Consider the following 15,966-nt stretch of genomic DNA (forward strand, 5'->3'; position numbering starts at 1 on the left):
GAGGGGATCTGTGTACGATACAGCAGACTGGCAAAGACCAAGAAAGGAGCAGTCCTGTCTGGAGAGGCTGTGGGAAATGCTCCCTGAGAAGGGGTCTGTGACCGGAGTGCACGCGCAAAGGGGAGGCGGGGGGGCAAAGGAGAGGCAGGGGTCCATGTGGCTACTGGAGTAGGTGTCAGGCAGGTGGGAGGCCACCGCACATACTGGTCTTCGTGAGGAACAGACCTTCTGACATTCTGTGCACCATGATGGCACGGAACCTACGTTGCCTATTGTGGGGTTAGTGAAATTTGCATACTAGTATTTATATTAAATCCTGATTTTTCCGTATGGTTTCTGTATCGTGGGTGCATTGGGTGGGGAAAGGGGGTGGCGTGTAATTGGACTATTTGCTGCTTTGGTGATACCGCCAAGGACGTGAGAGCCTTACTGCGCCAGAAAGCAGGAACGTGTACCCGCTCTTTTTCAGCCTGAGGCGGAGTTCTCTCTGTCAAGAAGAAACTGTGCGCTGCTAGGAAGAGAGGTGAATTGCAGGCTTTCCTGTATTGTGCGGGGCCGCAGGGCACTCCTGTTCACTGCGCACGTGTGGCTTTGCTGGGGCGTCTGACCTGGGTTTGTCATCATGGGGTTTGAGAATTTTTCTGGAACTGGGGAACTTTTAATTCTTCTTATTCAGAGGATGATGGTATCATATGAGGCAGGAACTTAATACAGAATATGTCCATGATTTTCAAACCAGGAATGAAACTCTCTGGTTTTGTGTTCTTTGCTTTAGAAACCTGACGTGCGGCTCTCTCGAGGCAGTATCGACAGGGAGGACGTTGGTCTCCAGGGCCCGGTAAGCATTGCCGAGTTCTCGCCAGGATGGACGGAGGCCGTCGCTTTGTGTCATAAGATACCCACGCTTACTAATCTTCGTAGCGTGGAGCACAGGAATCCGTTCTTTAAGTAAAGTGAACATTTGGCCAAGATCATTAGAAGCTGCAGTGCACAGCCCAGCACTGGGGGCCAGCCCGTCACTCACGCAACTTCATAGTGGCTGCGAGCCGAGCTCTGTGCTCTACGGAGACCTGCCTACGTACTGTTGATGAGCGTAAGCTGTTGTGTGCCATGTGTTTGCACTCTTAGTGCATGGTTACAAGTTTCCACAGTCACAGGAAACTGGTCCAAGCAAGACTTCTTTTCTGTGTGTTGTAGGGGAAGATGCCTGAAATTCTCTTTAAAGAGCTAGTTTATGATTATTCCAAATATGTTTAAAGCCTGCTAGAAATATTCCCTAATCTTTTAGGGAGAATAGATTAAATCATTCTATTAAGATTTCCATCAGCAGGTGTCTGAGTGAAATAAAAGCAGATTTCTCTAAACATGTAAAGAAGTTCCCAGTACAGACGAGAAGCCGGTGCCTGCTGGGTAGCAGACCTATGGAGATAAAGCTCCATCCTAATAAGCCTTCTGAATTTACTTCCAAACACATGTGCATGCGTCCATGAGACTGCCTCCAGCTGCAGGGCGCATAGCATGGAATGACCTACCGGGAGTTTTCTGTGATCAGTACTGTGAAATCCAGCTGCGCCTGAGATCTGGCCCCTGGAAGATGTGCTCAGTTGCCAGCACAGGAGGATCTGGCATTTCCCGTCAGAATGTGCTGGTGCAGCGGGCGCGGGCTCTGGTTCACGAGCACGGAGTCACATCACCTGCCATTTAACATCTCCACACAGAGCTCTCCTTCCTTAGAATGCAAAGATTCACATGTGACCGGTAGTCTGTCCTAAGTTGGTAAGAATGAGCACCCGTGTGAAGGGAAACCCTATTCAAGGGACTGGCTGTTCAGAACACCTCTAACAGCAGGTTTGATTAGAAAAGGGAAATTGCGTGTATTCCGGTACTTGGCACAAAGCAGGCCCCCAGAGAGCATGTGGAGTGAGAGAATCAGGCAGTGAATTAGATGTGGAGAAAAGGGTTCTTGAGAAACCCTCTGTGGACAGGTCCTCTTGCAATCTTGTCGCCCAGGCCTAGGCGACAGTGGGAGCGCTTAGTACTGATGAGAAGGTACTTAGTGCTACAAGGTGCTATGCTGAGTGCTGTCCTCGTGCCACCTCCCTGAGACCCCAGCACTCCTGTCAAGTCAGGCCTGTTGCCATCCGCACTCCACAAAGGGGTAAACTGAGGCTTGTAGAAAGCTTGCTCAAGGTGACCTGTCACAGTGCCAGACGCCGCAGTGGGCTTGTGAACACGATGGCTCACTGCAGGGGATGCAGTTTGGGTTGTGGTTGCTTCCTTCTGGGAGGCCAGTAACACACTGTGACCACTCTGCTTTTCCCTCTTCCGTCCTTTGCTGAATTTAGGTAACAGTGTGATTTGGCCCACTTCTTGAAATGCTCCAGCTTAACACTTTTGGAAAATGTGCCATGGCTTCAGGGAAAAGTCGTTAAGTGTTTGGGGCTTTGGTTTTCCAACTTGTTTGCTGAGGCTGATAACATAGCTAACATACACACCTGTGCAGGGTGTCGTCACAAGAGGAACATGCTGTCAACTTGTATGTTATTTTGAAAATCCAGATGGTTTTTACTTTTTATGCGAGTTGATGGGGTCAGTTTCCACTAGCCGGTTATTAGTGTCTGCTCATTAGCTCATACCTACTTAAAATCTACAATCTTCTCCAAGGCCCAGGGCCCATAGCTAGACACGCAGCAGAACAGAACACAGCCTGGTCCCACGCTCCCCTGTCAGACTTCTGAAAGCAGGGACGTTGCTGTGCCTTCCCTCCCAGAGCAACCTGCGGAATGGCCTAGCATAGTACATTGTACATACCTTTGCTGAATTAATCCAGGATGTTCTTAGAATAGAATTTTCTAGTTAATTGAATTTTCTTGTAACCTCTGTATCAACCAGAAAATTCTTTGTGTCTTAAGTCTTTTTAAATTTGTGTATTTTACTGCCTGGATCAGTGAACAAAACACGGCTCACAGACTGTGTCTGCTTTTAGAGTTTTGGCCATGTTTCCTGCTGTTTTCTGCCCTCGCTCATCCTCCAGCTGCCCTGGCCTCCCATGCTGTTTGCCCCTCCTGGGGGATCCCCTATCTCTGGGCCACCCTTCTCCCAGATTTCTTCATGGCTTCCCCCACCCAGGTCCCCCACCCAGCATCCTCAAAGGTCACGTTCTCAGAAGGCCTGATCTTCCCACTGAGACCTGCAGCGTCCTCCCCTCCCACCCCACCCCCATGTCCCTTTTCCACCAGGCTTGGCAATGTGCTGTTTGTGCATCTGCTGTTACTGTCTCGCTGCCTGTGTTACACTGGCCACTCCACACGGTGGGGGTGGGGGGGCTTGTTCTGTGCCCGGAACAAAGCAGGTGTTCAGTGACTGTCAGACACACGCTAGGCTAACTGTGAAGTGCTGCAGAAAGTCAGCTGTGAAGGGGTCCTCGTTCTTCACACTGGCCAGCTCTGAGGGTTTGAGGGTCTTCAGGATCGGCGGTGAAACAGCGTGTTGACCGTGGGTGTGCTTCCGGGAGAGCAGCGGTTTTCGCTGTGTGCACACTGCACTGTCCTTGCGTTTTACCGAGGTAGGTCTCCTTACCCCAGAAAGTAGAGCACCTTAAAATATGTATTTCTTATCTAGTCTATTATTTTAAATTAAGCAAGGCAAGTCTCTTCAGAAGTAGAACGTAGTTCTAGAAAGACTTCTTTCCATTTAGTTACCTAGGATAGGTTGTTTGCAGCATGACTGCAGCCATGACAGCCCATGGCAGGGCTGGCCTTCAGGGGAACAGTCTTTTGTCCTGTCCCTGGGGTGGACATTCCGGGCTTGTGGCTTGGCTTGTTGTCTGGGCCTGTGGCTTGGTCCCGAACGAATGGAGCGGTAGCAGCAGGTCCTGACACACACGGGCTTCGGGTGACAGTGACAACACAGGCATACGGACTACCCCACGGCCACAGAGTCTCCTCCCGTTGTCACTGTCCCCGACTGTACCCCTCCCGGTGAGGAGAACATCCAGGAGGCAGTGAGGCAGGTTCCTGAGCAAAGCACCGAGACACTGCAAAGGCCTGGATTTCACAGTCCTGGAAGGTGAACCGGAGGCATCTGTGGATGGCGTTTAATTCTCAATTGGCTGTGGCGGCTCCTGTCCACGTTCCCGTACCATCCCATGCTTGCCCCGGCCACAGCCCTCTTCCCACACCCTGCTGGCATTCTTGCTCTTCCTAAATCCCCCACCCCCAATTAGGCCTTGAAGGCAGCCCCCCATCGTGTTGGTCTTTAAACCCAGCACTTGGCACAGATGTTCAAGGGGATGGAGGGGGAGGGGAGGGAGGGAAGGCCGAGGCCTGTGGTGTATGCTGGTGTGGTGACGGAGCTTTTCTTTTCCCACAGACTGGAAACCAACACATATATCAGCCTGTGGGGAAACCAGGTAAGTGAAGAAATGAGTTCTCTGTCAAGAAGTTTTTATAATTTAGAGGGAGCAGGTTTTAAATGTACGGAGTTTCTTAGCTTTGGAATACCTCATGATTTTTTAACACATTTCCCTCTATGGACCAAAGCAAGTATGATGTTTACCAAATTCCACAATGACTAGATTATTAGAGAACAGGACTTGTTGCTGTCATGCATCAGAAAGGCCTCGGTAGGGCACCCTCTCCAGGGTGAGTGTATGCTGTAGTGATGTGACCGTGCTTAGTGTTTATTGGGTGTTTCTATTTGTATTCTTGTGCCTCACTTAACGGGACGCCTCCCCTTTTACCAGATCCCGCAGCTCCGCCAAAGAAACCGCCCCGGCCTGGGGCCCCCGGTCACCTGGGCAGCCTCGCCAGCCTCAGCAGCCCCGGGGACAGTTACAACGAGGGCGTCAAGGTGGGCATCTGAGCCCGAGCTCTGCTCAAGGCTCCGTGGAACCTCTCGCTCCAGGATTGGTGATCTGGAACATGGAGTGGAGTCAGTGCTGAGGACGGACTGAGCAGAGTGGCTGCCGTGGGCTCCAGGGGTCTGTTTGGTCGGGCTCTGCACCCCCTGAGAGTCAGGAACAAGCTTGACAGGAGCCTGTCTGGTCCGGTTTTCTCTCACATAATAGTCTCGGGCCTCAGCCAGAGCCCAACTTCCTAGATAGGTTTTCCTCTTATCAGGCAGAATGTTTCTTGGGAATAAAGTGCCGGGATGGCTTCTGGTTTTAAACATTAATTAAACCAGGACGCCTGGGGAAAGGGAGCCCTTCTGCGGGCTCACTGTCTCTTAAGTGTGTTGGTGCGGCTTAGTGGAAAACTGCCACCATTTTCCACCTGGGGCAAGGACTGTATTTGTAGTGAAGTGGCATGGGCTGCGTGGAACCAGCCCTCGGAGGAGGGGAGCGTCCAGCGAGGTGCTGACGGCCACAGCTTCTCGGCTCAGGAGCGCTGCACGCACGGCCGGCCCTCCTGCGTGTGAGCCGGCCACTGGGGCTCCTGACTGCCCCCCGGCCCCGGCCTCCACCAGGCCCTGCTGCGTTGGCCTCTAGGTCCCTTGGAAGCAGCTCTCCTCTCCAGGAGAAGCGAAGGCAAGGGTTCTTCTTCTCTCTCATGCCCACTTAATGAGAAGATCTCTCTACTTTCCATGAGAGATCAGTCACCTCTCAAAATAGGTCTTGTTTCTTAATTCTGATATACCTTTTTTGTACATTTTAATATCTCTAAAATTAGAGTGATGTGTTGGTTTAATTGGCAGCTTTTTTTTTTTTTTTTCCTTAGAGGAACATTAAAAAGGTGCCTCCTGCAGTGGGTGGGGTCTTAGACTCTGGTAACTATGTTACCAGTTAAGAGAAACTTTGTTTCACTAATAACCACCCTCGTGAAGTGCCCTCCCTGGACTGTGTGCTGTGACAGAGCCTGTCCTCACATTAGCCTCACAGGATTGGTGGTAGTATTGTTTCCACTTTTCACGTGAGATGGCAAGGCTCACAGAGGTTGAAGGGCATATTCAAGGTTACAGGCTCCCCAGCTGAGCCAGCATTTAGCCAGCAGGCTGGGCTGATTCATGGAGAGAAGAGAGGTAGCCCTCGGCAGAGAAAATGCCATCTCCAGCCTGGAGGGGTCGTGAGCAGGGAGTGAACGGGCTGGCTCGGGCTGGACCCGCCTGCCGCCTGAGGGACGCAGCCCAGGCATCACTGGGCCAGAGGCACCCCTGCTCTGAGGGCTAGTGCTCAGCCCCCAGAAACCAGAGCGCTGGTCCTGGAGCCTTTCCTGGGGCTTGGCATCTGGCGGCCCCCCTAGCTCAGGGGGCATCGTAAGGGGTGTTCTCTGAGGAGGAGTGTAGGGGGACACGGCCCTTGCTAATGTGGTTTCTTGTCATAAACTTAGGGGAGAGGGGGAAATTGGGTTAATGAAGTTTGTCATTTACATGAGCCACAAGAGCAAATTTTCAAAACGGCTTGTATTACAAGGAAAAACCAACTTGGGAAGCAGCTCAGATACCAGCTTAGAATTCTGACATGTTTGCCTTTGCATTTGTAATGTAAATGAATATAATTGGAAAATACCCTTAGAGAAGGTGTTAAGCAAGTAGAAATGAGGAAATAGCATGCTTAAAATGCATTAAGTAAAGATTTCTTAATAAGTATGAAGCAGGGGTGCCTGGGTGACTCAGTGGTTAAGTGTCTGACTTGATCTCAGAGTCGTGAGTTCATTGGGCTCCGCGCTGGGCGTGGAACCCACTTTAAAAAAATAACTATGAAGTCTGTGTGTCTAGTTCTTCCTTATCCGGCTGTTCAGTGGAAGTTACTGAATCCGGCCTGAAACAACAACCCTGTTTTAACACAGAAGTGCTTCTCTCTAGGTGTAGCTAATGGAATTCATCCAGAGAACATTTAATCAGAAATCCTTCTTGGTTTCTCCGTGGTGGCCTTGTTTCAATTCTGGATTATTTGAGGCTTTAAGCACTCATCTAAGCGTTGGAATTGTGTATGTCTCTGGGGGGTGGTGCTTTATCCCAGTTGCCTGCCAAGGAACCTCCAAGTGGACAAGCCCCAGAAAATAGGAAACCGGTAACAGCTGTCTCTCCAAACTAAGCTTTTGCTTTGGGACTGTTACTGTGAATGGTGGCTGCAGGGCGGTGCTTCTGTGTGACCCGCCTTGATTAGGCGCAGGACACATACAGGACAGAAGCTTTAACTAGGTTAGCGCAGAGCCGCCTTTGCCTCCTGGAGTCTAGAGTGGCGGCGCCTCTTCCCGACGGAGCCCTGCCTGCGGCGCCTGCTTAGGAGCCGTACCTGTGTGTGGATACGGTTTGAACTGGCACATCTGCCGAGTTCGTCCGGGCCGCGTGTGACTCAGCGTGCAGAGAGGAAGAGACAGGGATGTCCTCTCGAAGTGATGCAGTTAGGAATGCTCTCCCTCTTCCTAACACACGGAGAACACACTGTGGAACGTTGGGCCTTGAAATTTAAGATTCTGCAGAACTCATATGCCAAAGGGTACACCTGTTTCAGACGTATCTGAGGAGGGGGCAAGACAGCCACCCTTCCCCAATTAACTTGGCCTTTTATAAGAGGATGGCCTTGGTGTAAGCTGTAGAGGAAAAAGCATTAAATAAAACCTCTAAGTTTAAAATAAAGGAGCCTGAAACATAAGACCTGGCTCAAAAACAGGGTTTGTTGTTTGTTTTTTTAGTTTGTTTTGTTTTTGTTTTTAAAATAAGCTCCTGATGTCTTTACACACAGCCCCAAGCCAGGGATCTTGATTATGGCAGGATAGCTAAGGACGAAGCCTGTTTCCAAGGATGCCGGGGGCGGGCGCGGGGAGCGAGGGTGGGACAGTCTGTCCCGGTGGCCCAGAAGTCTGATGGTCAGTTCTCAGTGATGTCAAGCACATTTGACGGCCTCTTCTTTCTGAGGACCCATAATGCTTTGCTTCTCACACGGCCGCCAGGTTGTCCCTCTCAGGCTTTGCGTGTTGCTCGCCTCATTTCCTCACTCATGAAAACAAGCACAGCGCGTGGCAGGCCTCCTACTAAGTGCGCCGGCGCCCTGGACCGACGGCCCAGCTGTTGTGCCTGGAGGACCAGGGAACCGGGGGCTGGCTCCTACACAGCCTTCAGACTCGCTCCTTTTGGTTCTGCTTATGTGTTTTGTGGGGATTTTGTCTGCTGCCTTTATTAATACTGTTTTTCTTTTTTCCCTTTCTCTGATAAATTTCTCTAACTTTTCCTCACCTCCCGTTCAACAATAGCCATGGAGGGTAAGCACATTGTGTCTGTGTGTCTGTCCCACTCCTTCATTCCTAGCACTCTGCATGTGATTCTGGAGCAATAAACAGGAAGCCTGGGGAGGGCACTTTTGCTTGGCTTATCACCAGAAACAAGGTCTTTATTTGCCAGAGAGTAAGGCATGAACATCCTTGCAGGGACTGAACTATTCCTGTGTCTGTCTTGCGCCAGACCTCAACACCAGGCTCTGGGTTCCTCAGACAGAGTCAGCCCGAGGGTTCAGAATGGGCATCTAGAGGTTTGGACTGAATGCTGGCAGCAGACCCATCGGCAAACAGCTACGATTGATTATGTACCGTGCTTTAGTTTTCTTAAAATAGACACATACGGCCCTTTCTGTGCCTGGTCTTACCAATGTGAACGTTCAGATGCCGTTGGATGCTTTCTGCAAGCCCTGCGTGCACCAGCCTTCAGTGCTTGGCTCTCGCGGGTAACATTTATCGGTGTCTCTATGCCTGGGTGCTGGGGTGGGCATGTGCCCAAGAGTTCCTTCAGGTGCCCCTCGCCACGATGGCCAGGTGAGGAGCCGAGGCCCTGCCACGGACACGTGCACCGCGGGGCTCCTGGCGCCACCACCACGGCCCTCACTTCCGCAGCGCAGTGCACGCAGACGGTGTCCGCTTGTTAACAGTCGTGAAGGGACACACGTCCATGAGGTGGTCTGCAGGCAGCCACACTGAGCCATACGGTTCTGACTGCAGAAGTCAGACTAAGCAGGAATTCTTTGAGTCTTAACATAGAATGCTTGACCCCCTAGCCAGCTTCCTGTGAAATCCTCAGAGACGTAGAATACATTTATTCTTTCCCTCGGTGAATGATTGGGGGGGTGTCGAATCACTACTCTGAAAATCTGGGGCTTTTAGTGTCAAGTGTATGATTCCACTTCATTTCCTTTAACTGAGCTCAGAGTTACAAAAAATGATTGCCTCATTCCCTTGTCGCTTGGATGAATTACTTTACTGTCATCCTCCAGCTGAGCTGTAGCCCTACAGACAAGCCAATCAGTTGTGATCCGCTTTGATCTCTCTTAAAGACCCTCTCTAACCTAGCTGCGGTGCGGTGCCGCCACCGTGTGGGCACTGGGGGCATAACGCTTCTCTGTTGCAGCTTCAGCCCCAGGAAATCAGCCCCCCGCCCACTGCCAACCTGGACCGGTCCAATGACAGAGTGTACGAGAACGTGACGGGCCTGGTAAAGGCTGTCATCGAGATGTCCAGCAAGATCCAGCCAGCCCCACCAGAGGAGTACGTCCCCATGGTGAAGGTAAAGTCCAGCCCTCCGCCGGTAGGAATGTTCTTAGAACCGTGGAGGCCACAGTGCCCCTCAGAGTCAGACCAGATGCTTCAGAAGTTGTGCGTGAAGGCTCCACACAGTGACCGAGTTAAGTCAGACTGAACTGCTGTTCCCGACCCTGGCGATAGGAGCAGCACAGGCTCTAACAATCACTGCTCACACTCACGGTCTTGGGTGAAAAAATGGAGCTGCAAAATGGCATCACACAAGCTTATGGAGTGATGCCATTTCCGTGAAGTTTGAAAGCATGCAGAGCCGTGCTGTGTGCGTGCCTTCGGGACATGCGGCTCTGCTGTGGGAGCACCAGTGCACGGGGAGAGCACTTGACCTTCAGACGCTGCCCCCAGGGTAGGGAGAAGGAGGTTGGGATTTATCTGTGCTGTTTTCTTCCGCTGAGGGATGGATGCGGGTGCTCACGAAATCTTTTTTAATAAGAGTAAAAAGATGGAAATGAAAATATCATGCCCAAGCCTAACCTTTCCAAGCTGTTCAGGGGCATGGTGTCCTGGAAGAGAGTACTGGAAGCTCTGTGAGAAGGGAGGCACAGTGCCCCCTGAGCAGGGCACACTGGTGTTCGCAAGCTCAGAGGTGTTCTGCGGTTCAAAGACTGCTATGAAGCTTTGTTTAGGCCTGTATTTCTGGAACGTATGCTTGATCACACTTTTTAGAAGTGTGGTAAAATACACAGAACGTAACATTTACCGTCCGCGCCACTGTTGAGCCTGTGGTGGTGTCAAGTACATTCACACTGTTAGACAGCTGATCTCCAAAACTCTTCTCACCTTGCAGAACTGACACTCTGTCCCCATTAAACAGCAGCGCCCCTCCCCCAGCCCCTGGCGCTCTAGCCACTCCCTGTCCCTGTGAACATGGGGACTCCAGGGTGCGGAGGAGAGGAGGAGTGGTGTCACGCTGTATCTGTCCTTTTGGGACAGGCTCGTCTCACTGAGGACAGTGTTCCACAGGTTCGTGCACACGGTAGCAGGTGTCACAATGTCCTTCCTCTGGAAGGCTGACTCCTATTCCATCAGGCACCACATCTGAGCATTCAGAGATCTCAGTCTTTGGAAGAAACACCTGATCACTTCAGATCAGGCTCAGTACTGAGGAAAAGAAATACAGAGATTTTCCTTGAAGTGTCGGAAAGGAAAGAAGCCCTGTAACTGAGAGGAGTCGCTGCTGGTGTGAAAGCCCTTTGTGCGTGTTCTGATCCCGGGTGTGGTCTTGTCTGCTAGGAAGTCGGCCTGGCCCTGCGGACGTTACTGGCCACTGTGGACGAGACCCTTCCGGTCCTGCCAGCCAGCACTCACCGAGAGGTAGGACACAGCGCCGCCTTCCTGCGCTGACGGTGCAGGCAGGACACGCCCTGGGCACGGCCGGCTGTGATGATCTGGCTGCTCTGAGGTCAAGACCTTCCAGCCCGGGAGGCCTGTGGGTTGTGGCATGCCTGCCGGGATGTGGCTGTTCACCTTGGAGGCCGTGTGGAGCGGCACCCACGGGGGCCGGTTAGATCCCACGCCCCCGCTGCCAGCTACTGAGCTGGGGGGTCGGGGCCCAAAGGACAGGTGGCTGTGGGGACAGCAGGGAGCACAGGTGCAGAGCTGGGTACGGGCCAAATCCTTCAGCACCAACTCAGAGGCCAAAGGGGAAATGAGCTGACAGAGGCAGCCTGCCCTCCCCTTGAATTTTTCTGAAAAAATTATAGTTTGCAAATGATGCTGATTTTCCACATACAGCAGTGATTTTAAAAAATGCCTTTTAAATTAATACATGTATTTTAAATTTTTTAAGGAATCAAAGTTCACCCAAAATACTATCTCTCAACAAAAATCTCATTTTTACCATTTTTGGCTATTTTGCATCATGTGTTGACTAACAAATGAGCAGACACATGTTGTTTTAATGGTGCTCCCAGCCATCCCAGTTTCCAGAGGTGCTCCCCAGCCCCCGGAGATGCTCCCCAGCCCCCAGGGGTGTGTGCCGCCTGGACCATGCTTGCACATGCAGCTGTGTCCCTTGGAGTCCATGACGGCCCTGGCCCTGCTCACCCTTCTCACTCCCCTTCCCTCCTTGCTCCCACACCCACTTTCCTACTCTGTCTAGCCCTGCAGCCCAGCGGGTGCTATTTTCCTGTGTTTTCTTAGTTTCTATTTGAAGTGATGTCAAACCTAAAGAAAAGTTACAAGAATAGTGCAGAGAATTCCCAAATATCCTCAGCCCAGTTTCACTGCCTTTTAACATTTCCCACATTCTCCATCTCTGTCTACACCTGCAGTCTCCTTTCTCTGAACCGTTTGAGAATAGGTCGCCTGTGTCATGCTTCTTACCTCCCGTGTTGCCATTTGTATCTCCAGTCAGGAGGCTCTTCTCTCACCTGGAGGGTTTGGACAGCTGGGCCGTCAGCACCCCCGCGCGGTCCTCATGGGCGATCACGTCCCATAGCTTCATCCTCTAGTTCAAGGCCAGGAGGGCTGTGTGTCCTGCCCGACGCCACGCGCCTGTCTGGTAGTGTGCTTCCGCCTGGAGCAGGTCCTCACACTTCATGTTTCTGCCGTCGGCATTTTGGAAGAATATGGCCAATTACCTTAGACAGTATTTATTCCTGAAGTGGGGCTGAGGGATGTTCTGTAACAATTACGGTTTCCTCCCAACGAGGTAGAGGCTGAGTGCTTCTCGGGACATTGCATCCGGGGCTCCTCGTGTCCCGGTGATGCCTGTCGTGATGAACCTGGCACAGCTCCCATCTGTGCTTCCTTTGTAAAGGGCGTCCGTTCACCTGCACGAAATTACCAAAATCATTTCGGACAATGCCTCACTGCTCGCACAGTGCAGTGTAAATTTCTAGCCAGTTAGGGCATTAGCTCATTCCTCTGTTTCATTGGGACTTTAATCAGTCTTCCACAGTGAGCAAGAATTTTGCCAAAAAGTGGAAAAGTTCCATATGCCAGAGGAGAGAAAATGGTTTCCTAACAAGTAAATATTTTGGCAGGGCCATTTCTAAATTATTACTTTAGCTGATGAAGCCTGAAATAATCTCTCCATCTACCCTGATTCTTCTACCCAACTCACTCTCCCGTATATATTCCTAATTATTTTTTAAAAGGAGAGGAGCTTTCTTTGATCTTGCTTCCCCCTTCCTCGGTCCCCCTCCCCAACCCCCTGCTACCTCAGAGAGCAGCCTGTCCTCCTGGGCCAGCTCATCCTCAGTTCTCCACTGCAGCTTCCCCCGGGGGCCGCCAGCAGCCGTGCTCCCCCAGTCCCGGCTCCTCTTCCCTGCTGCCCCGAGCGCGGTCGTCGCCCGACGGGCTGCGCGGGCGTAGAGCACCCAGGTCTTACAGAACGCTGCTTCTCCTTGGCGGCTCCGCCACTTCCAGAGAGCCAGTGTTTGATGCGTCCAACTCTGTGCCTTCGGTGGCACCTCTACTCGAGCTGGGGTCGCCAGCTGTGTTGGATGTCTGCCTTCCGCAGACGTCCTGCTGCTCCTGCTTGCTTCCACAGTCAGTGGGACTACCAGGCACTCGCCATGCCTGCCCCTGGGAACCCTGCTCTCCCACACACACATGCCAGCAGCCGCCCAGCTGTGTCATCACGTCACGGACGGCCTGGCCTCTCCATCCTCACTGTCACCCTCCCCTCTTCCCTCGGTTCCTACAGCAGCCTCTGAGCTGCCTTCTCTGCCTCTGGCGTTCCCGCCCCTCCGTTCCACGTTCACACCCCGCCACCAGAGCCCTCTTTCTAGAACACCTCTGTGGAGGACAGTGTTCCCCTTCCTAAAAATCTCTTCGGCCTCCCCACTGGCATGTTCAGCAGGACGGAGGTCACTTGGCATGGCTCGTGAGGCTCTCCTCAGAAGAAGCCAGCCTCCTCTTACGCTCGAGGCCAATTTCAAATGACTTCTCCTCTGTGAAGTCCTCTGACCCTCAGAACAAATGGATTGCTATCTTTGTGTTGTAGGATTCATCCCAGTGTGCTCTAGGGAGTTGTACACGGGCTTCGCACTAGACTGAGTGCAAGTGTGTCTGAGTCAGTCTTGCATCCACACCACTGACTAGCTCGTGCGTGAGTGCTCAGTGATCATTAAAAGATTGAGTGCAAAATCACATTACTGGTTGGAGGAACAGATGAGGAAGGTCCTGAGACACCCGGGCAAAGCGCACTGATCCTCAGGGCACCTTCTTCTGGCACCGCTGCCCTGCTTCCACCTCTCAGCAGTTTGGGGGAGTCGCCTCTTGCACAGCTGAGGCGGGGCCTGAGACACGTTTCAAGTCCAGAGCCAGGTGTCTGTGTTAACTGGAAGCCAGCCGCCTGGTCGACCTCAGCAACCGTGTCCCAGCTGCCCCTCTGACGGGAGGCCTCTGGGCTGGGCGGCCTCTGAGGTTCTGCCAGACTGTGATTCTTTTAAGAAGCAAAAGCCCTGCCAGTCTGAGGCTGATAGTCACTGAGGGCTTTTGTGGAAGGAGCAGAAGCCTGCTGGAGGCGTGGAAGATTTGTCCAAGGGGAAGAAAGCTGCTCCTCCTGGAGGCACCCAAGGAACGGTTGATGGAACGTGCCTCTCCTGACCTCTCTCTTGTCCTTCCAGATTGAAATGGCCCAGAAGCTGTTGAACTCCGACCTGGGTGAGCTCATCAACAAGATGAAACTGGCCCAGCAGTACGTCATGACCAGTCTCCAGCAGGAGTACAAGAAGCAAATGCTGACCGCTGCTCACGCCCTGGCCGTGGACGCCAAGAACTTACTCGACGTCATTGACCAAGCGAGACTGCGGATGCTTGGAACGACGAGGCCGCACTGAGGGGCCCTCTCTGAGGACGTTCTCCCGTGTTCCACCAGCAGTGAGGGGCTCCGCGATCGCCGGCACCGCGCGAACGGTTGTGACTGACAGCTGGTTGAAAATCTCTTTCATATAAGTTTAACCACATTTGATTTGAGTTCGTTTTTTTGTTTTGTTTTGTTTTGTTTTGTTTTGTTTTAATCATGGTGTTCAGAAAAGTCCAGGATCCAAAATGTGGCATTTTTCTGAGAATGAAAATTGTTCGTGAGAAGCTTTTAAGAATCCTGAAGAACAGATCATGTTCATGTTAGGGCGTGTTTCCGTGGAAATGGCCAAGGCAGTGGCGTGCGGATTCTGACCCAGCTCGGCTGCGTGTTGGGAGACGGGGAGACGAGGCGGAGAATTCCGGGAAACCCGAGGGGCTGAGAATTCTTCGGCGTGCCGCAGAGTCATGGCCCAGACTGGGGTCTCTGTTGTGAGAACACTTTTGAGTTGCAATATGCTAACACCACTTTGAGAGAAGAATATCAGAGCTCTATCTTGAAGACATGAGTCATTTCAGGAAAAAAACAACCCTTTTGTCTTTCCTGCCTTTTACTTTCCTGTTGGATATGTGAAGATTTGGTTGGAAGCTAGCTGTAGACACACTAAAAACTTTGTCTTTTTTCACCAGAATAATGTGCCAGTTTTTTGTAGCAATGTTATTTCTCTCGGAAGCAGAAATGCTTTGTACCAGAGCACCTCCAAACTGCATTGAGAAGAGGCTCTGGACCCATCCCTGTTTTCCAGTTTTATATAATTTATAAAGAAAGATTAAAGCCATGTTGACTATCTTGCAGCCACTGGAGCTAACTAACCCTTCATTGTGTCTGTCTTCCCAGGAGAGAATTAAGCAAAGCAGAGAGATTTGGTTTTCTTTTGATGTCCAGTTACACCATCCATTCTGTTAAATAATTTTGAAAACTATGCCCTCCCTTTAGTTTGTCGGGGGATATAAATTATTCTCAGGAAGAATATAATGAACTGTACAGTTACTTTGACCTATTAAAAAGGTGTTACCAGTTAAGTTCTTGGTGTAATTTCTTTTGGTTCCTTCAAACCATTAAAAATTTTTCAGGTAACTTGCCGGATAGCACACAAGAAAGCTCTCAGTAATTACTGGTTTCTCCTCTTTCTCTGTCTTCTAGACAAGTCAGGGGTGTTACCACAGGAGGAGGGTTGGGACAAGTTAGCCTTTTCATTCCGTCTTTGCTTACCACATGCTAAGCCATTCCCTCCGCAGCCTTGGGGTTCTCGGGAGCTTTCCAGCCTCGAGGAACCGGCTCGGAGCCAGATGTCTCACTGGGGGACTTGGCATGCATTCCCCCAGCGCCCCCCGCGAGTCTCACCTGGAGCCCGTGAGCTGCAGCAAGCACTGGGCTGCGCAGACAGGAAGGAGCCAGGAGCTGAGCTGCCGGGTGGAGGGATGGAGGGGGCATGCTGCCCGGCTAATACATGTGCTCGTAGATGCGAAGTCCATTCCTCCTGGGCCTACAGGACTTTTACTTCCTCTGAGAAAGAGGCCAGGGGTGTTACCCAGAGTTTCTCTTACTCTCTGGTGTTCTGCGGCCTCTCCTCACCTTTGGCAATGGTGACCTGTGGATGAAACAAGACAGGCCCCGGGTAAATGGTGA

The 15,966-nt window shown here is 51.7% G+C and overlaps 1 protein-coding gene across 14 annotated transcripts in view; it reads left to right on the forward strand.

The window, feature by feature from the left end:
• Nucleotides 1-15,359, forward strand: part of PTK2 (protein tyrosine kinase 2) — a 264,175-nt gene extending 248,816 nt beyond the window's left edge. For all 14 annotated transcript variants that reach the window (XM_087864579.1, XM_087864566.1, XM_087864570.1 and 11 more), the window contains 6 exons: nt 776-838; nt 4,372-4,411; nt 4,745-4,851; nt 9,337-9,492; nt 10,758-10,838; nt 14,102-15,359. In XM_087864579.1, coding sequence (XP_087720705.1) covers nt 776-838; nt 4,372-4,411; nt 4,745-4,851; nt 9,337-9,492; nt 10,758-10,838; nt 14,102-14,314 — 660 coding nt within the window. In that variant the 3' untranslated portion in view covers nt 14,315-15,359. The remainder of the gene's footprint in view (nt 1-775; nt 839-4,371; nt 4,412-4,744; nt 4,852-9,336; nt 9,493-10,757; nt 10,839-14,101) is intronic.
• The last annotated feature ends 607 nt before the right edge of the window (nt 15,360-15,966 follow it).

This window comes from Ursus americanus, chromosome 9 (genome assembly GCF_024610735.1).
Source record: "Ursus americanus isolate L20-20 chromosome 9, mUrsAme1.1.p, whole genome shotgun sequence".
Lineage (NCBI taxonomy): Eukaryota > Metazoa > Chordata > Mammalia > Carnivora > Ursidae > Ursus > Ursus americanus.